Source organism: Orcinus orca, chromosome 18, assembly GCF_937001465.1.
Source record: "Orcinus orca chromosome 18, mOrcOrc1.1, whole genome shotgun sequence".
Taxonomy (NCBI): Eukaryota; Metazoa; Chordata; class Mammalia; order Artiodactyla; family Delphinidae; genus Orcinus; species Orcinus orca.
Window position 1 is genome coordinate 77,652,354 of NC_064576.1, and position 20,292 is coordinate 77,672,645.

At 48.6% G+C, this 20,292-nt stretch overlaps 1 protein-coding gene across 5 annotated transcripts in view; it reads left to right on the forward strand.

Moving 5' to 3' along the window:
• Positions 1-20,292, forward strand: part of CRYL1 (crystallin lambda 1) — a 73,939-nt gene that overhangs the window by 10,250 nt on the left and 43,397 nt on the right. For 3 of the 5 annotated variants that reach the window (XR_004478098.2, XM_033409403.2, XM_004281798.4), the window contains exon 3: positions 10,793-10,919. Coding sequence is in view for 4 of the 5 variants with exons in the window: in XM_033409403.2 (XP_033265294.1) it covers positions 10,793-10,919 (127 nt within the window). In the remaining variant the exon portion in view is untranslated. Of the gene's footprint in view, positions 1-610; positions 676-719; positions 3,322-10,792; positions 10,920-20,292 lie in introns of those variants that run through there. The other 2 variants (XM_033409404.2, XM_049701260.1) reach the window with 2 other exon arrangements.

Here is a 20,292-nt window from a genome sequence, read left to right on the forward strand (position 1 = left end):
GGACCAAGCAGTTCTCCGACCCCAGTTGCCCGTCCTACGACTCAGCTCACTTCTGAGATGCCATCAGGCTACGCAGGTGAGGGACTCGGTCCCGCGAGCCCCTCAATCCAGACGCCAATTAAGCCCAGTTGTCACCTGTGCTCCCGCCTTGTGGATCAGAGGTTCCCACAGCCCCCTCCTTGGCTTTGCTAACCGTGGCTAGAGCGGCTCACGGGTCCGGGAGACTAGCTACTCACTAGATTTCTGGTTTATTACCTACGGTGTTAGGGCTGCAAGTCAACAGCCAGATGAAGAGAGGCGCAGGGGACACGTGGAGGGGCGGGGAGTGTTCCTGCCCTCTGGGGACCCTCCCCTGAATCTCCACCTCTTCAACCTGGAGGCTCTCTGAACCCCATCTTTGGGTTTTATGGAGGCTTCATCATTTAGGCACTGTTGATTAAATCCATTAAATCATTGCCCGCTGGTGACTGAACTCACTCTCCGCCCCCAGGTCAGGGGCAAGGCTGTAATTACTGGGATGGTGCCACAGGCAACCAGCCCCTGTCCTGAGGTGCTTTCAAAAGTCACCTCATTAACATAACAAAAGACACATTTGTTGCTCTCTTCACAGGAAATTCCAAGAGTTTTTAGGAGTTCTGTGCCAGCTCTGTGAAGACCAACTACATCTTTCTTATTGTAAGTCACAATATCACAGCAGTAGTAGGTGCTAAGAAGAAAAACAAAGTTTGCGGTGGTTTATCACGGTAGGGGTGGGAAAGTGTCCCCTTCTTCCCTTCTAGGTTCTTTGGCTGGTCTGATAATTAAACTGATACAAGGCAGATTAACAGGAGAAAACCAGATGTAATTATGTACAGAGGGGAGCCCCCCAAAGCCATCAGGACTCCCCAGGCTTAGCCGGGCAGCTGAGGCTTCTGTAAATCCTGCCTGGGCGGGACGTCAGGATACCGAGGAGGGAAGGCCTTTCCCGGGAAGGAGAGGAGGCCTTGGGATAACAAAGGCTGCCCTATTGTGCAGGGGTTTCTCAGGTAAAACTGTCTCTTCTGACCCAGGCCCCCTTTCCAATGTAAATGTAGGCAGTTGAGGGGGAAGGAAAGAGCCTTTCCTGAATCTGCTGGGTTTTGATTGCTTTTATCTCAAAACAGTCCTTGTGCCAAGGTGGCATATTTTGGGGTGAAAAAACCTGTTCCCCTTCGTTGCCTTGTGTGTTTGGTGACCTCTGAGCTCGAATGAGTTTGGCCGTAGTCTGTGGAAAGCCTGGGCCTGCACTGGACCTAGTGGAGTGTACTGCAAACTCTCCGCTGGGGGTTTTCTCAGTCATGCTCCTGGGTCGGGGGACTGAGGGTCTGACTTTGTCTCCTTCACTCCTGACCCGGGGTCTCAGACACAGGCCCCTCGTGCATGTACCCTTAGGACAACCCTGCCTTTTGCTGGCTTCAGTTCTTTTGTTTTTTTAGTTGATAAATATTTTTTTAATGAAACAGCTCCTTTTTAATACCTACATTTTCTCTTTTTATTTTATTTATTTATTTTTAAAATATTTATTTATTTATTTGGTTGCACTGGGTCTTAGTTGTGGCAGGCGGGCTCCTTAGTTGCAACTCCAGGGGTCCTTAGTTGCAGCTCGCCAGCTCCTTAGTTGTGGCATGCAAACTCTTAGTTGTGGCATGCATGTGGGATCTAATTCCCTGACCAGGGATCGAACCCAGGCCCCCTGCATTGGGAGTGCGGAGTCTTATCCACTGCGCCACCAGGGAAGTCCCTCTCTTTTTAAAACAGATCTTTTTATTTAGAGCAGTTTTAGGTTCACAGCAAAACTGAGGAGAGGTATAGAGCTTTCCTGTGTCCCCCCCAGCCCCAAACACATGCACAGCGCCCCCACTGTCAACATCCCTCACCGGATGGTACATTTGTTACAACTACAATGACACATCATCATCATCCAAAGACCACAGTTAACATCACAGTTCACTCTTAGTGTTGTATAGTAAGTCCCCTACACACGAGCCTTCAAGTTGCAAACGCGTGTTCGCATGTCCATCCACGTAAGTTAGTTCCCCTGTCCGGCGTACACTGTCACGTGTGTGCATCCTCTACAAGTGGACGGCCACTGTGCTTTTGTGTACCTTACTGTACAGTACTGTCTAGAGTACAGTAGTACAGTATCTTCATTTCAAGCCCAGGATGTCCGGAAGCAAGCGTAAACGCAGCGGTATATATAGCTGATTGTGTTAGTTGGGTACCTAGGCTAACTTTGTTGGACTTACGAACAAACTGGACTTACGAACGTGCTCTTGGAATGGAACTCGTTTTGTATGTAAGGGACTTACTGTACATTCTGTGGGTTCAGACATATGGACATGTATCCACCATTATAGTATCATAAGGAAAAGTTACTGCCCTAAAAGTTTCCTGTGTTATCAAATGAAACTTCACGTGCCTGATGCACAGTGAGGCCCAAAAAACCAAAATGGCAGAGTATGGAGCAGAGAAAGGTTTACTGCAGGGCCAAGCAAGGAGAACCGGCGGCTTGTGCTCCAAAGACCCGAACTCCCCAGTGGTTTTTAGGGAAAAGTCTTTAATAGGCAAAATTTGGGGTGAGCGCTTCAGGGTGTGGGACTTCCTTCTGATTGGTTGGTGGTGAGGTAAGAGGGCGGAGCTTCAGGAATCATGTGCTCAGCCTGAAGTTACCATCCTCCACCTGGGTTCTGCAGAAGAGCTCAGACAGGTATTGCGATGTGTATTCCTTGAGGAGGAAGGAGGAGGGACCCCGCCCCAAGGCTGCGCTATTTCCTGACCGCTCCTCCCTGGTCTCTGCATCCCCTCCCTTCCCTGATCAGCAACTGTTTGAAGCTGCCCTTTGGAACTCAGGGAAGGTCTATGAGGCTGAACCCTTTTACCTGCCAACAAGAAAAGGGGACACAAAAAGGCTTTTGTACCCGGGAGGGCCCCGCAGGGTCCTGCTCCATTTCACCTGTGCTCCCTCCTCCCAAGCCCTTGTCAGCCACTGAGCTTTATACTGTAGCAGTTTGGAATCACAGTCTGTAGCCTGTTCACGTGGACTTCTTTCATTTAATAATATGCACTTAAGTTTTCCCCATGTCTTTTCATAACTCATTCCTTTTAGCACCGAATAATACTCCATTCTTGGGATACACCGCAGTTTATTTATCCATTTACTTACCGGAGGACATCTTGGGCGCTCCCACATTTTGACAATTACGAACCAAGCTCCTATAAACGAACATCCACGCAGGTTTTTGTATGGACATGTTTTCAACTCCTAAGGGTAAATACCAAGGAGTACAATTGCTGGATCATATGGTAAGAGTTTTTTTTTTTTTAAATAGATTTCCCTTTTTAAAAAAAATACATTTATTTACTTGCTTATTTATTTTTGGCCGCATCGGGTCTTCGCTGCTGCACGCAGGCTTTCTCTAGTTACGGTGAGCGGGGGCCACTCTTTGTTGCGGTGCGCGGGCTTTTCATTGCCGTGGCTTCTCTTGTTGTGGAACACGGGCTCTAAGCACAAAGGCGAAGTAGTTGTGGCGCTTGGGCTTAGTTGCTCCGTGGCATGTGGGATCTTCCCAGACCAGGGCTTGAACCCATGTCCCCTACATTGGCAGGTGGATTCTTAACCACTGCACCACCAGGGAAGCCCTAGAGTGTTTTTAAAAGACATCAAAGGAACAAGGCAGCACAAAGAACTTAGTATTTAATTTAGTGGAGGATGAAAAAATATTGATAGTTAATCTAAGAAAGAAGTGGAAAATTTTATTTGAGCCAACCTGAGGATTATAACCCAGGAAACAGTCTTTCAGAAAGTCTGAGGACTGTTCCTCCTGTGAGAGGTCAAAGCACGGTTGTGTAAGTTTTTGGGATGAAGATGAAGGGGTTATATGTCAAGTATGTATATTTGTTACTGAACTCACTGCTCAAAAGCCCCTACTGGAGAGACCACTGTTGGTTGGAAAGGAAAGGTTGCTTTATTCAGGAGGCCGGCAACCTGGGGAGAAGGTGGGGTCATGTTCCAAAAAAAAAAAAAATCCAAAGATTCTCCTCAACCATGAAATTAAAGGGAGAATCATTGGGGGAGGGGGTCAGTCTTCCTCATCTCCCACTGTGTGCAGACTGTCTTCTGATTGGTTGGTGGTGAGTAAAGGGCGGAGCTCCAGGAATCTTGAGCTCAGCCTGAAGTTGCCGTCCTCCACTGGGTTGGGGCCTTAGTTCCGGTAGAAGAACTCAAGGTATTGTGATGTATATTCCTTGAGGGGGAACCAGCACCCTGCCCTGGTTTCTCTGCCCTGGGCAGAGAAAAGTTTTATGTTTAAATTTTCCTTGAAATTTACAAATAAAGTTTATAAATGTATAGATTACATGTATAAATAAGTACATAAATTAAATTTGTAAATAAATTCATAAATAAAATTCCTTGAAATACGAATTTTGTTTCATCAAGGTGATGTAGGGAGCAATAGGAATTTATCGTGAGTGTAACAACCATTAAGGGGAATACAGTGTAAAGAACTCTGAGGAATTTATGGCGTTCCTAAGTAGGTGAAATTACACTGACTTTGATAAATTTATCTTTTGTTCCCACATTAGTGGTTTGTCTGAGTCGGGGCACAGGGAGTCCCTGTGGGGATGGTAGTGACAGTCGTGCTGGGCCTCACAAGCTGGGCTTTTACTTGGCTTTCTGGCAAGCGTGTTGGTGGAGGCGGTTTGGAGCTGAGAGTTTAGCTCAACAGCAGGCCCAGGGTTGGAGGGAAGCCCAGCCTGGAGAGGCGACCCTGAGCCAGCCCGGTGCGGGCTGCAGACCAGCTCGGAAAGGCCAGACAGTAGAGCTTTAGGCCTTTCAGTTCCTCCTTGTGGAGCTGAAGCTGCCAGTCCGCGTGCAAACAAGGGGCAGGCCTGCGTCCCAGCAAACTTAGTGTGTTAGCACTAGCTTTGGATTCATAAAATTGTCACGCGTCACAAAGTATTGTTTGTTTGTTTTTTTCAACCATTTAAAAATGTAAAAATCGGGCTTCCCTGGTGGCGCAGTGGTTGAGAGTCCGCCTGCCGATGCAGGGGACATGGGCTCGTGCCCCGGTCCGGGAAGATCCCACATGCCGCGGAGCGGCTGGGCCCGTGAGCCATGGCTGCTGAGCCTGCGCGTCCGGAGCCTGTGCTCCGCAATGGGAGAGGCCACAACAGTGAGAGGCCTGCGTACCCCAAAAAACAAAACAAAACAAAACAAAAAATGTAAAAATCATCATTCTCTCTCAGGCCTTATGGGAACTGGACTGTAGTTTACTGACCTCTACACTTTTCAGTTCTGTTATCGTTTCATCTTTTATTTTGTAGACCTGGTTCCAGTGCAGCTGTAACCAAGAGCAAACTCTTATGATTCCTCATTGAAAAGTCCTTTGTCCTGCTTCTTGGGGTATTTGTATTAATAGGCCTTATTTTTTAGGTGTATCATTAAAGATCTTGGCCACTTTTAAAGTCCTTTCAGTTATCAGGGAGAACATGGGGAAATTATAAGTAGGGTTTTCTTGTTGCTTTTTTTTTAGGCCAGATTAAAGGCTTTCCTATTTTCCTACTACTTTGCTTAATTAAGAGCTAATACTTTAAACTATTATTGGTGGCCAATTAGATTGGCCTGTAAGATTTTTCAACCAAAAAAAACAAAACAAAACAAAAAACACCAAACCAAAACAATTACTATTAGCATCCTTGTTATAGAACAAGCAAGTGTACTGAATTCTTATGTGTCTTAAGACTTGAGTACACACAGATCTTTCCTCATACAGTGGCTTTGTTTTCATAACCCACATATGTGTAAGACGAGTTCACTTTAATATGCAGAACTGGTTGTACTTCTGACAGGAAGTGGGATTTCGGGATATCTCGTGACTGCCTCTGCTCAGATTGTTGCTGGCAAAAGCCTCCGGGAGAATTGGGTTTGAGTGCTGTCTGGTCACCCTCCTAGGTGGGGCACCACTCAGTTTTAGGTATTGTGACTAACGTAAGGCCACCTGCCCCCCTTTCTTAAATCAGGGGATTTTCAAATGTGCCATTCCTGCACCGGAGACCAAGTTCAGAGCCTCGAATCCAAGCCTTACTTTTGGGAATATTTTGGTCAGGAAGATGAGTTCTGAGTGCCACAATCTTTTCAGCCAGGAAAGAATTGTCACTGCTTCTTTCAGTAAGAAAACCATCCGCCTGCAGGCCGAAATGGCTGTCGGCTCACGTCGACAGCAACACTGGGTGCTGGCTGTGGTCCTGAGAGGTTCAGGACCCCAAGATGAAGTGTCCCTGGCCATGTCTTAGGCACGAGGCTTAAGGAGAGCCAACTTTACCCTTTTGTCAAGAAGCATAAACAGTGTGTCTTCCCGATTGGGTTAAATTGACTGGTGGGTCGTTGTTGTGCTCAAGGAGCATCCTTATTATTATTATTTTTTAATACTTATTTATTTAGGCTGCATCGGGTCTTAGTTGCGGCATGTGGGATCTAGTTCCCTGACCGGGGATCGAACCAGGCCCCCTGCATTGGGAGCGCAGAGTTTTACCCACTGGACCACCCCAGGGAAGTCCCAAGGAACATCCTTTTGTGGCCCCTGTTCTGTGGTCCTCGTTGTCACACAGGTGAGGACGGAGCTGTGCCTTCCTCTCGGCACCCCTCGGTGTTTGATCTCCAAACACCAGCCAGGATGGGCACAGAAATAAAGCGATTCTTGTCCCCAGAGCCTAGAACATATTGAGCACTAGCTCAATAGTTGTTTTAACTGAGTCATAGGAACGTTTTCAAGAGTCCGTGGCTGTGTTTTTCACAGACTTTTCTGCCGTCTATCCCGCCCTTGTGGTTTGCCTCACTTACCATATTCAGTTCTTCTGAACATCCTGTAGTAGAAAATAAAATGTTGAAACTCTTTTTTTTTTTTGGCGGTACGCAGGCCTCTCACTGTCGTGGCCTCTCCCGTTGCGGAGCACAGGCTCCGGACGCGCAGGCTCAGCGGCCATGGCTCGCGGGCCCAGCCACTCCGCGGCATGTGGGATCTTCCCGGACCCGGGCACGAACCCGCGTCCCCTGCATCGGCAGGCGGACTCCCAACCACTGCGCCACCAGGGAAGCCCCAAGTGGCTCCTATTTTCAATAAAAAGTTTGGTATTTTCCCACTTCAGAGACACTGAAAATGATAAAAATGAGATGAATGAATGAAAAGAAAGCGTCCGCACAGCATTCCACCGCAGGGGCCGAGGGCGCCGCGGCACGTCGTCCCGACGTAACTGGGGCCTTTGTGAGCATCAGCTTGACGCACTTGAGCATCCCCGGGCCCTGGGACACATCTGGCCTGGCCCCTCGTTTCCCAGCTGACCCCTGCCCTGTGCCTCTGTGATTTAGGATTTTTGTTGGAGGAGGCCAAGTAGACTTGCGTTCATGAGCTTGGTCCTGCCTGGCTCTGCCCTCCCGCTGCATCCTCTCCATCTCCAGCTGCCTCAGTGCCTCAGACCTCAGGGAAGAGGGGGGAAGTAGAAAAACCTGCCCCAAATCCCCCTGTCACTTCATAACAGGCTGACAGTGACACTCCTCGTGGAGTTGGCCGCAGACAGGAAGCAGGCAGCGAGGACGGGGCTACAGGCGGGGTGCAGAGCACAGGACGCCAGGAATCCTCTGAAACAGCTCAGTGCCTAGGTTGTTATATTTTAAACAATTTTATTAAGGAAATGCATGCATAAAGACAACTATTAACTAGAGTTTATAACCCAAACCCACAGTCTCCTGTCCCCTGTCCCTACACCAGGGCTTAGGATCTGACCTGGGAACACATTCTGCTGTTTGGGAAATACTTGTGTTTTATTTCTTTGATAAGTTCTTATCTTTTTAAATTAATAAATGTCTGTTTAAAATAAAATCTCAAAAACAGAAATATACAAAAAGATCACCCATTTTGGACCCTATACTGTTAATTGTTAACATCTTTTCTCCTAACTTTGCTGAAGTTAGGAGCCTTGAGTCCTGGTGCTGGGCTGACCTCTAGAGGTCAGGCTGGGGCACTGCAGCCTCTTAGCGGGCGTTCTTGGCCTCCGAGTAGCGAGTGTATGAGGCTGAGAAGCCAGCTGAGAGTCGTACCTTTTCCAGGTATTTATGTTCATCCCCTGCAAAGCTCGAGGCAGAAGTTCTTCCAAAACACTCAATGAAGAATATTGGAACTCGTGTAACTAGCTTTTTTGGTTTGTTTGTTTTAGCTGATATACCACAGCTCTTCCAAATCATTTATATGATAAAACTCTCACAGATTCTGTCTCCTTTTAAAAAATTGAAGCCTGAGTCCCCTGCATGGTGATGGCCTGCGAGGGCTTCTTCGCGAAGCCGTCCCAGAAGCAGGAGAGGCTGCGTCCGCCTGATGCGTCGTGGACTCGTTCTCTTTGCCTGAAGCTTCTTTTTGGTAAAATAATAAAGAAACCTGTATTTCAGCACATCTTTCCGTTTTTTCACAGTAACAGTAGCAAGAAAGTTTCTCTTCCTCAATTTGTAGCTAAAGCAAAATACAAAATGCACAGCTTTAAGAAAAAAACAGAACAAGGGAGCTGGCCGACCCACGTGGGCCCTGGTGCCTCAGGAGTACCGGCCTCCCCGGGACAGGGCAGAACAGGACAGGGCAGAGCAGGACAGGACAGGACAGGGCAGAGCAGGACAGGACAGGACAGGGCAGAACAGGACAGGACAGGAGAGGACAGGACAGGTCAGGACAGGACAGGACAGGACAGGACAGGAGAGGACAGGACAGGAGAAGGCAGGACAGGTCAGGACAGGACAGGACAGGATGAGCAGGGCTGCCCATGGGTTACCTCGGCTCAGGGATGCCCTGCAGACACCGGCCCAGGGCCATCCCTCCTGTCCAGGCCTCACTCACATGATGCCCGGCCTTCCCGTGGTCTCCTGTTCCCGCAGTGCCTGGTGACCTGAGACCCAGACCCTCCAGGTAACTGGCCACGCTTAAACCATCGCCCCAACCCAGGGCCTCCCCGACCCCTGGCTGACACCCTGCGCCCAGGAGTGCCAACCCAACTTGTTCCCTCCAAAGGACTCCGACGGCTTAGCGATAAAACCTGTGGCCTGGAACCATGTGAAAGTGGCTGAGTCACTGGCAGAGAAATCCAGAGAATGTTCTGGAAAGCCTGTGCACGTTTATGCGTGTGCTTACCTGTGTATTTAACGTGTCGTGAGTTACAGCCACGCAGCCCTGGTCCACGTTGCGAGGTGCCTCCTTGTGCCCTTCTCCCCAGGGGCCCTCTGAGGCTGAACAGCCACTGGTTTCTGGTTTTACCCACCATGGGCCTTGTTTCACCCTCTAAAGATTTTTTTAAAAAAAGTTTAATTTTAAAATACATATAACATAAGATTTATTGTCTTAATTTTTTGGTCCAGTTCAGTGATATTAAGCGCATTCACACTGTTGCACAGCCATCTGTCTCCATCACTCTTGTCATCGTCATCTTGCAAACTGAGACTCTGTCCCCATTGGACAGCAGCCTGCCCCAGCCCCTGGCAGCCCCCACTCTCTCTCTGTCTCTGTGAAGTTGGTTATTCTAGGGACCTCGTACAAGTGGAATCGTACAGTACTTGTCCTTTTGTGGCTGGCTGTTTCACTGAGCATAATGTCCTCAAGGTTCGTCCATGGTGTTGTAACCGGAAGTGGGGTCCGGCCACTCGCCACTCAAAAGCCAATAAAGAGGCCAGGCTGGTGGAAGGGAAGGTTTGCTTTATTTTGCAGGCCGGCAGCCGGGGTGGGGGGCGGAGGGAGACGGACGCCTGTCCAAAGGCCGACTCCCCCCGCTGACAACCGGGGGGCAGGAGCTTTTCCAGACAGCTTTTATTCCACCGGCAGAAACAGCACAGGCAGCTCTGACAGTCACCACGAAATTGGTCATCGCTGATCTGACCGACATCATCTTGATTGTTTTAGGTACAGTTACCCTTCAGTTCCACGTTCGGTTTGCTTCCATATCCTTGAGGCCAGTTCTCGGAATTGTGGCAGCTTCTGTCATGGCTCCAGTCTGGTCATCATGGAGTTAACTTCTTCCATCTGGTGAGGGTTTCAGTATCTGCAAGACAGCCCACAGGGTACGGCTCAGAGTATTATCTCTATCCCTTAAGGGGGAACTAAAGGTCCTTGACTATGCTTAATGACTAAACTATTATTTTTTGGTCTCCTTTGACTGTTTTCCTTTGTTTCTGCATTTTCTCACTTCTCTGATTAAACTTATTCTTTGGCTAAAGTTTTTCCACAGACAAAAGGCAGGCTGAGGACATAGCGTCCTGCTGCGTTTCAGTGTAGCCTGTGTCAGGGTTTCCTTCCCTCTTAAGGCTGAATAACATTCCATTGTGTGGTTGTGTATCCATTCATCCGTCTGTGGACGTTGGGTTGTTCCCCTCTTTTGGCCACTGAGCAATGCTGTATGGACACGGGGGTACAAATATGTGTTTGAGTCCCAGCTTTTAGCTTTTGGGGGTATACACCCAAAAGTGGAGTCACCAGTTCATGATAGTCCTATTTTTAACTTGTTGAGAAACCACCCAACATCTGCCCCCCTGGCTGCAGCTTTTGCATTCCAGCCGGCAATGCACAGGGTTGTTTCTCCACATCCCCGCGAGCGCTTGGTTTCTTCTCTCTTCTGTTCCCCGTCACCATCCTAATGGGCGTCCCGTGGTTTTGATTTGCATTTCCCTGCTGATGAGTAACGTAGACCTCTGTTTGATTTTGAATTGTTTCCGAATACTCACGGCTCACTCTGCACTGCTTTCCAGAAAAGAGATGAAGTTGCTGGAGCAGTCGGGCTCCCTGAAAGGCTCGCTGGGCGCCGAGGAGCAGCTGTCACTCATCAGCAGTTGTTCCGACATCCGGGAGGCGGTAGAGGGCGCCCTGCACGTCCAGGTGAGTGGGGACACCTGCCCGCCGGGGTTGGAACAGCTAGCCTTCCAGCTCCTTGGGTCAAAGGCAGTCGAAGGCGTGGGCATCGTGTACCTGCAGGTCAGGATGCCGTTCACGTGACAGGAAACACTGTCTTTAACCGTCTGGTACATGGGCTCCCGTCAAACCCCTGGGATAGTGTTATCTTTCAGGGGTGTTAGAACGTTGAGCAAAAATACATTTTCTGGACAGCTGACACTGTTATTTTGTTCTTCTTCTAATTGAATGAGAGATTATGTTCATGTTCTCATATGCAATTGTGTAAAAGCTGAAAGAAATCACCCAAAAGAAACCCTTTTGTTTCTTGTGGCATTTGCATTTAGTTTTTCCAACAACGTCACTCAGCAAAAGCAGGCTCTCTGGAGGCCCTGTTCCCACCGCCGAGGATGCTCCAGGCCGAGCGGGAGGTGCCCTCACAGGGTCCAGCCCACCCGGGCCCACAAGCAGCTCCTGCCCCACTGAGACCCCGGTGTCACCCCGGCTTCTGAAATGTGACACTTACTGCCCAGGGTTGACGTGGGCTTCGCTCCGGAGCCCCTCACTGTCTGTCCAGTCAGTGCTGATGTTTCGTCTGCTCTGTGACGATGGTTGAGCTGAGAATGTGGGAGCAAACCCGGGGCCCAAGCGTGTTTCCTGGTCCGGAGGCCGAGGGGCTGACGCTCCTCCAGTTCACACAGCAAAGCTCCCCATCTCCTCCTGGTCTTTCCACCCGGATCTCGTGACACCGAGGGCTCTGAGGGGCCCCGGCGTTACTGCTTAGGCTTCCTGACGTGGCCCTGAGCGCCCAGGGGTCCTCCCAGCACGGTCCCCGCAGAGGAGGGTCTTCACGTGGTTAGCTTGTTTTTAAGGGAAGTGTCTTCTCTTCTGCGACCCTGCTGGAGGAGGGGGATGTAGGTTGTGCAGCTCGTGGTGCCAGAAGAGACCCCCTGCAGGGGCGAGGGGACAGGGGACCGAGGGCTCCAGAGCAGACCTCGAGCCGCCCGCCCTGTACTGAGCAGCTGTGAGGGCCTTTCTCCGGCTTCCTGACCCGACCCCTCGTCCTGGTCCGGCAAGGGTGGGACACCCATGCCTGGGTCGTCGTGGTCACATCAGGTGACCCTAATGCAAGGCCAGGCTCCGTTGCCCCCAATGAGAACATCAATAAATTCCTTTTTGGGGTCAATCTGATATATAATATTTCCGCGATGGAAATGAAAGTTTATAATGACACGTATGATGACCTGACATGTGAACATGTGACCACAGAACACTCGTTCAGACTCTTAACGGTGTCTGACTTGGCGTCTGTCTTCACTAAGTGACTTGAGCCGCTTTTCTTTTTTTTTTAATTAATTTATTTTTGGCTGCATTGGGTCTTGGTTGCTGCTCATGGCTTTTCTCTAGTTGCGGCGAGCGGGGGCTACTCTTCGTTGTGGTGGGTGGGCTTCTCATTGCAGTGGCTTCTCTTGTTGCAGAGCATGGGCACTAGGTGTGTGGGCTTCCATAGTTGTGGCTCGTGGGCTCCGTAGTTGTGGCTCGCGGGCTCCGTAGTTGTGGCTCGCGGGCTCTAGAGCGCAGGCTCAGTAGTTGTGGTGCACAGGCTTTGTTGCTCCGCGGAATGTGGGATCTTCCCGGACCAGGGATCGAACCCGTGTCCCCTGCATTGGCAGGCGGATTCTTAACCACTGCGCCACCAGGGAAACCCGCAACTAATGCATCTTAATTTCACCTTATGTTTTCCAAACAAATGAGAAAATAAATCCGCCCCAATCAAAACCTGCCTGATGTGATACCATGTGTTTATTAAGTTATATTAAGTTTCTAAACATTTATTTTAAAGAATAAAGAAAGTTTGGGAGAATCGTACTCGGGTCCATTATTCCAAAAATGTTTTAGTACTTTCCTGTATTTGTATTTCTTTCCATTTCTTCTGTTTATTTTCTCTCTTTCTCTAACATACTTAACATTATACTGTAAATAGAATTTTGCCTCACGGTTTTTCTTTAGGACTTTACTACCTTTCTTGCCTTCCTGTCTCTATCAGATAGAAGTATAATTTTTGGACTTAAAAAAAAAACTGTTATGTTTATCATGTGATATCTAACCTGAGAGAACCTTCCATCTAAAAATGACCTCGGGGCTTCCCTGGTGGCGCAGTGGTTGAGAGTCCACCTGCCGATGCAGGGGACACGAATTCATGCCCCGGTCTGGGAAGATCCCACATGCCGCGCAGCAGCTGGGCCCGTGAGCCATGGCCGCTGAGCCTGCGTGTCCGGAGCCTGTGCTCCGCAACGGGAGAGGCCACAGCAGTGAGAGGCCCGCGTACCGCAAATAAATAAATAAATAAATAAAAATGACCTTGAAGCTGAAGGACCAAGGCCACGGCTGCATCCGCCCCCGCCAGCCTCGCGGCAGCTCCCCGTCCTGGTGCCCGGAGGCTTCCTGCCAGCCCAGCCCTTCTTAGCAATTCCTTATGGTTCCCTTTTTCCCAATTATAAAAGGAAAAATTCTCATTGTAGAAAAATTAATCCAGGCTACTTGGAGGCTTTTCTTTAATAAAAAGAGAATGATCATTACTTCAGTGAATTGTCCAGTCAGGAGGCAGAGCATGTGAATTAATACAAACAATGCTTCCACCACAAACCATCCAGTTGTGGGATTTGCTGAGTCCCGATGGTCACAGCCCCAGAAATGTGAGCGTGGTTCTTTGTGGTCAGTTTGTCTTCTACCCAAACCCCAGCGGGCGGGAGCCTGGATCAGAAGGTTTCCTAACACTCTGCTGAAATGTGGGAGCGTGCAAGAATGGAACCTGAATTTCTAGAACTTAGTGCAATTTTGAAATCAAATCTTGCCTGGCAAGAGAATCTACCGTGCTGGAAAAATAAGTTTATTCTGAAAAGCCCGTCTAATGCATTGGCTGTTACAGAGCATTAAGGCTCACTAGCTGTGGTACAGAGGCTTCATCTTACCTCTGGAATTTCAGACCTGAGATCAAGGTAGCTGGTAGGAGCCCTGGGAATGGTCATGGAATTAAGTATGAGCTTTAAGTGGACTTACCTTACACAAGCAGGGCAGCAGCTGAGATCTAGAAGTAAAAATGACATTTATCCATGTAGATGTGAGAATTTGCATCTGAACCTTACCTGTAAAATTTAGAAAATGCTAGTCTTTTTTTTTTGGCTGTGTTTGGTCTTCGTTGCCGCGCGCGTGTCCCCTGCATTGGCAGGCGGATTCTTTCTTTTCTTTTCTTTTTTTTTTAAAGAAGATGTTGGGGGTAGGAGTTTTTATTAATTGATTTATTTATTTTTGCTGTTTTGGGTCTTCGTTTCTGTGCGAGGGCTTTCTCTAGTTGTGGCAAGTGGGGCCAGTCTTCATCGCGGTGCGCGGGCCCCTCACTATCGCGGGCTCCCTTGTTGTGTAGCACAGGTTCCAGACGCGCAGGCTCAGCAGCTGCGGCTCACAGGCCCAGCCGCTCCGCGGCATGTGGGATCCTCCCAGACCAGGGCTCGAACCCGTGTCCCCCGCATTAGCAGGCAGATTCTCAACCACTGCGCCACCAGGGAAGCCCGGCAGGCGGATTCTTGACCACTGTGCCACCAGGGAAGTCCATGCTAGTCATTTTGGTAAGGACTTGGAGACTGTCAGTAATTACAGGAAGCAGTGTTCACGATAAATACTACAGTTTAAATGTGTACATTTTCTTAAAGAACGCAAGCTTGCTGGACTTTTGATCTTGGTCCACTGAGGCTCAGAATGTTCCTCCTTTTGGTGGGTTGTGGTCGGAGTGGGAGGGTTGTGTTCAAGTATGGCGGGAGCACATGGGGCGACCAGCACTGAGAGTGCACAGAAGTGCACATTGAAACTCGAATTTCATTTTTCCTGTTTGTGTGTGTGTGTTTTAATTTGTAAAATCAGGCTATAATTTACATACAGTAAACTCTGGCAGTTTTAGTGTCCAGTCCTGTGTGTTCTGAGAAATGCGTGAAGTCAGGTCACCCCACCCCCAGCTTTAGAGCATGCCCGTCACCCCACAAAGTCCCCTCCTTCCCCTTTGCCATCAGCCTCCCCTCCCCATCCCAGGCCTGCAGCCACTGCTCTGGTTCTGTCCCTAGAGTTTTGCCTGTTCCATAATGTGGTATAAGGTAGAATCACCAGGGCTTGCACGTGCTTTGTTAGATTCAAACATAAATAGGTCATGAATTAGGTGCTGTTGTAAAAGGTACCTTCAGAAATGTTCAACTCCTAATTGCTTGCTGCTAGCGGATAGTAATATAGTTATAGTTAAAAGTGTGTTGTTTCATTTATTTAAATTTGGGAGGATTTTCCATATATCTTTGTTATTGATTTCTAGTTTAAGTCCATTATAGTCCCAAAACATACTTTATGTCATTTCAATTCTTTTAATTTGTTGAGGCGTATTTTATAACCCAGGATATAGTCTATCTTGGTGAATATTCCATGTGCATTTGAGAAAAATGTGTATTCTGCTGTTGTTGAGAGGAGTGAACGTAAATATCAACTAGGTCATGTTGGTTGATAGTGTTATTCGGGTCTTTTTTTTTTGGCTGCGTTGGGTCTTCATTGCTGCGCGCCGGCTTTCTCTAGTTGTGGCGAGTGGGGGCTACTCTTTGTTGGGGTGCAGGGGCTTCTCATTGCGGTGGCTTCTCTTGTTGTGGAGCATGGGCTGTAGGCACGAGGGCTTCAGTAGTTGTGGCACGTGGGCTCAGTAGTTGTGGCTCACAGGCTCTAGAGTGCAGGCTCAGTAGTTGTGGCACACGGGCTTAGTTGCTCCGAGGCATATGGGATCTTCTCGGACCAGGGCTCGAACCCGTGTCCCCTGCACTGGCAGGCGGACAGGTGTGAGCTGTGCTCTGTCTGTACCTCCTGGTGGCCTAGGCCTTCCCGCCAGCTCACACTCAGCAGTTTGTTGGGCTTTGGGTTGACTTCTCACCTGCTTTAGTAGTGCCTGCAGTTTTCCTCTGAGCTCTGCCCCAGGGGACAAAGCCTCCAGTCTCTCCTTGGAGAGGCCCGTCTTTCCTTGGATTTCAGGTTATTGGGTTGTTCTGTGATCTCAGCTAGGTCCAAGAAAAGTTACGATTTTGTCATTTATCTGGCTTTTCCTTGTTTTTAGGGTGGGAGTGAAGTTCTCCACTGCTTTCACGTCCCCATAGGGTCTTTATTATCCTTAGTTTTATAAACTGGAATATAATGTTTATATTTAAAATAGGAATAACATTTCTTCAAACATTTTTTGTTGTCCTAAAAATTTCAGAAGTGGTTCACACTTGTTGGAGAAAAAAAAAGAAGCATAAAGTTGTATATGAGGGGGACTTCCCTGGTGGCGCAGTGATTAAGAATCCACCTGCCAATGCAGGGGACACGGGTTCGAGCCCTGGCCTGGGAAGATCCCACATGCCGTGGAGCAACTAAGCCCGTGCACCACAGCTACTGAGTCTGCGCTCTAGAGCCTGCGAGTCACAACTACTGAAGCCCGCGTGCCTAGAGCCTGTGCTCCGCAATAAGAGAAGCCACTGCAATCAGAAGCCCGTGCACCACAACGCAGCCAAAAATAAATAAATAAATAAATTTATTAAAAAGTTGTATATGAAGTAGAAAGTGAAATCCCTTTTTCCTTCGCCTCCCAACCCCTGGGGGTGAGTATTGTGAAGAGTTTGGAGTTTATTTATCCAGAGTTCTACAACTCTTGCAATCATATATTACAGACTTAACATTTTCATAATAGGAATCCTCTTATGATATAATGTTTTATGGCTTGATTTTTATACTCAATAATACATTATGATTGTTGTTTTCCATGTCCTTGTATACTGATCTACCTAGTCGTGTATTTTCTATAGGTTAGGAAATCATTCATTTGTACACTGTTCAATTATTAGCTGAATAACGTGTTTTCACAGTTGAACATTAATGTTTAGAAATAAAACAGTTTAACATATTGAAATAATCTTTATAGTTTGAAGATTAAGAATACAAAGTAAGGCACTGTACATGGTATTTTCTTGGCCCCTGAAAGTTTGTGTGCTAATAAGGTTTAATATACGGTCGGGAAATTTCTAAAAAATAAGAGGCCAGCGAGTAAATGTGTTAGGCCTTGAGGCTGAGGACAGCCTCTTGCATATTTTTCAGTCCTTCAAAAATGTAAAAGCCATCCTCGGCTGTGGGCCATGGACTGAGTTGGCCTGGGTCATAGTCTGCTGACCCTGCTCCAATATGTTGCAGACGTTTTCTTTCCCCAATATTGAGGACTGGCTTCGGATAGGGAAAGACTTTTACCAGTCAGCCTGGCTGGAGGCTCTGGGGGCCTTTCTGCCCTTTTCTGGAGATCTTATCTCTGTAATTCCCGTTAGCAGTTTGCCTCGTCCTCTCTTGCTCCCCCTGGTGTCCATGTGCGGCACTGCAGGGTCTCTGGCGCCTCGATGAGCTGTTCCCGAGTCCCCTTTGTTCTCAGCGGCCTCCAGGCATCCAAGGTGTACCATCCCCGTCAGCGCTGAGAGTCAGGTAGACTGAAACCAGCCCCTCGCAGCCCACGGAAGCAGGCCTGTGGGTGTGCAGCATCCTCCCGAGGAGAAGCTGTGGGCTGGGCTTTTCCTTCTGGTCCTGAGCGTGACGGCTTAGGGGAGGGGTCTCGTAGATGACACCCACTTCCACGCACTTGTTCTTGGCTTTGCGCCCGCCTGGTCCTGCGCCTTCCTAAGTGGCTTCTGGAGTTATCACAAAGGCTTTCTGGGCTGAGGTTGTTGCTACGATTTTGTCTCCGGGGCTTCCTATCCCACCGTCTTGATGATGTCACTGTAAGAGTTGCACGACAGAAGAGACAGATCTGGGCATCAGGGATGCCATGCCACACCATGGCCCGAAGTGAGCTCGTCTGTACACGCCTGTCTTGTGCGCTTTCTCTGCGAGGCCCCTGCGTAGGTGGGATTCGATCGAAATCAAATGCCGTTTAGAAAACGGTGATCTTACTGCTGCTTGCAGTATTTTACTTTGACAAAGGAAACTTGGTTGATGATCGCCGTGTATCATTCTTCTGTGTTTTGAGTTACATTTCTAAGGGCAGGTTCATTAAAAAATGGAACCACGAGGTGTAGGCCCCTTTCTGGCCCTTGGTGGCTTGTTGCTGGCCTTGTGAATTCCTGGCTATTAAGAGCGGCTCATTAAGACAGTGGATTTCAGGCTCACCAGTATTGGGTACATTGATCTCTAAGATGCTTATTAAATTGATTAATGAAAACAGGCATTTCATTATCCACATTTGTAACAACAAACGTGTCATTGTCCCAACGTTGACATTTTTAATTTGGTTCCAAAATTACTGTGAAACTAAATGAGTGACCCTACTTCCCCCTAAACTTAAAAAAATAGAAGCTCAGATCTTCGTGCCCCGGTCCGGGAGGATCCCACGTTTCGCGGAGCGGCTGGGCCCGTGAGCCATGGCCGCTGGGCCTGCACGTCCGAAGCCTGTGCTCCACAACGGGAGAGGCCACAGCAGTGAGAGGCACGCGTACCACGAAAAAAAAAAAGAGCACTGCAGGACTCTTTTGGAAAGATGGGGTGACGACATTATAACAAAAACTGGAGAGTTGACATAACGTTGACTGTATATAATAGAAATCTAGATAGAAATCTAGATATCTATATGTATCTAAACCTTTCTTTATATAGACAGAAACTTAATTATCCCTTATGCCTTAGAAGTTGTAGGTTGCTGAATTAATACTCAAAGTCAAAATAAGCATGTGTCTAATATAAACATGTTTATTTTATGAAATCTGTTAGGTGGAGTATGTAGATACCAACTAAGGAAATAATTTTCAATCTTATTGCTCAGTTAAAAACATGGTAAGTCCATTTGAAAGTGGCCATGGCATGCATATTTAATGCTTGGGAAATAGTAAATACTTTTGCAATTGTAATGTTAGCCTCTAGTTATTTTCCCCAAAGTGTTTTCCCTTTTTGCTCTTGGTGGTGGGTGGTCATTGTTGACCGAGAACCTTAGGTACCATACAGCAAGTCATGGGGTCCTACCTTTCTCAGAGGTGTATTGTAAGGCATATGAGGGAATCTGGGCATTTAATATTACAAAACACCCAGGAACACCTGGGGCATAACTCCGTGCTGGTGAAAGTCCGGGGGCCCAGCATCCTGCCGCAGGAGCCTTGGGGGCCCCGGGCTGGCATTTGTTTCCCCCCAGCTCTCGGGCCCCTGCTGTTCCTGGTGCCACAGGCATCCAGGGCTCAGAGCTGCTTACTCGGAGCCACCGCGGTGTTTATTTTCATCTGAAAGTCAATATTCAAAGGCTTGTTGCCCAGCGTATCTGTTTGAACAACTGGGGAAACGGTCAGAAGGTTTCTTTCAAGTTAGTGGCTGTCACCTTTTAGGAGCTGGGTTGTGCTGTGTCAGACCCGGCCGCCCAGGGCAGAGCGGCCTGCCTGTCACTCAGGAGCCTGGTCGCCAGCACGCACTCGCCGCACCTTTGTGCGAGGGACCGAGCTCCTGTCGTCCTGGCCGAGCTTCCCCTGGCCCACGGTGTGTGTTGCGATCGGGTGGGGAGCCTGCGAGGGGTGGTGACTCAGCCAGGCCAAGGCGGAGGCCTTCCTGGAGGAGGTGCTTTCACGCTTGGAACACTTTACGGCATCCCTTCCTGCTGTTAATCCGTGTGTTACGGGGAGTGTCGGGGCTTTCTTACGTTGCTTCAGCTGAGCCACTGCCTCTCATCACGTGAGCTGCTGGTGGTGTGAGGGCTTGTCCCCTCCGGGGGAGGACCCCGCACTGAGTGGCCCCCATGTGCCAGTGTGGCTCTGGGGCCGGACCCGTGGCTGAGGAGGGGCTGGGGTTTTGGCTGGGAGGGCTTGGGGGGAGGGGGAGTTTCCCGTGTCCCCTGTGGGCACAGCTGGTCTCAGCAGCCGGGGCCCCCCTGCACCTGAGGGGCAGGAGGCTGTGTTTATTCCAAGTCGTCCTCCTGTCCTCTTGTTCTTTCCTAAACTGACCCTTGGAATACTTGGTTTGGCTGTGGGAAAGTGTTACTAGTGACAGTCATTTATATGGGTGGAATTCCATGCAATAATTATGCATAAAGCCAGTTGGTTATGGAAAAAGTGCAGGGAAGTATGAAACACATATTATCACTGCCTTACGACCCTGACTCTTTTCTGCCCTTAAATGGAGCGATTCTCAGCAGCTGTGGCTGAGGTCCAACTGCTGCTCTTTGTAGAATTCAGGGCCACATACCCACCACGCTTTTTCGTTTGTACCCTGATATATATATATTTTTTAAACAAATTTTATTTATTTATTTATTTATTTTTGGCTGTGTTGGGTCTTCGTTGCTGCGCGCGGG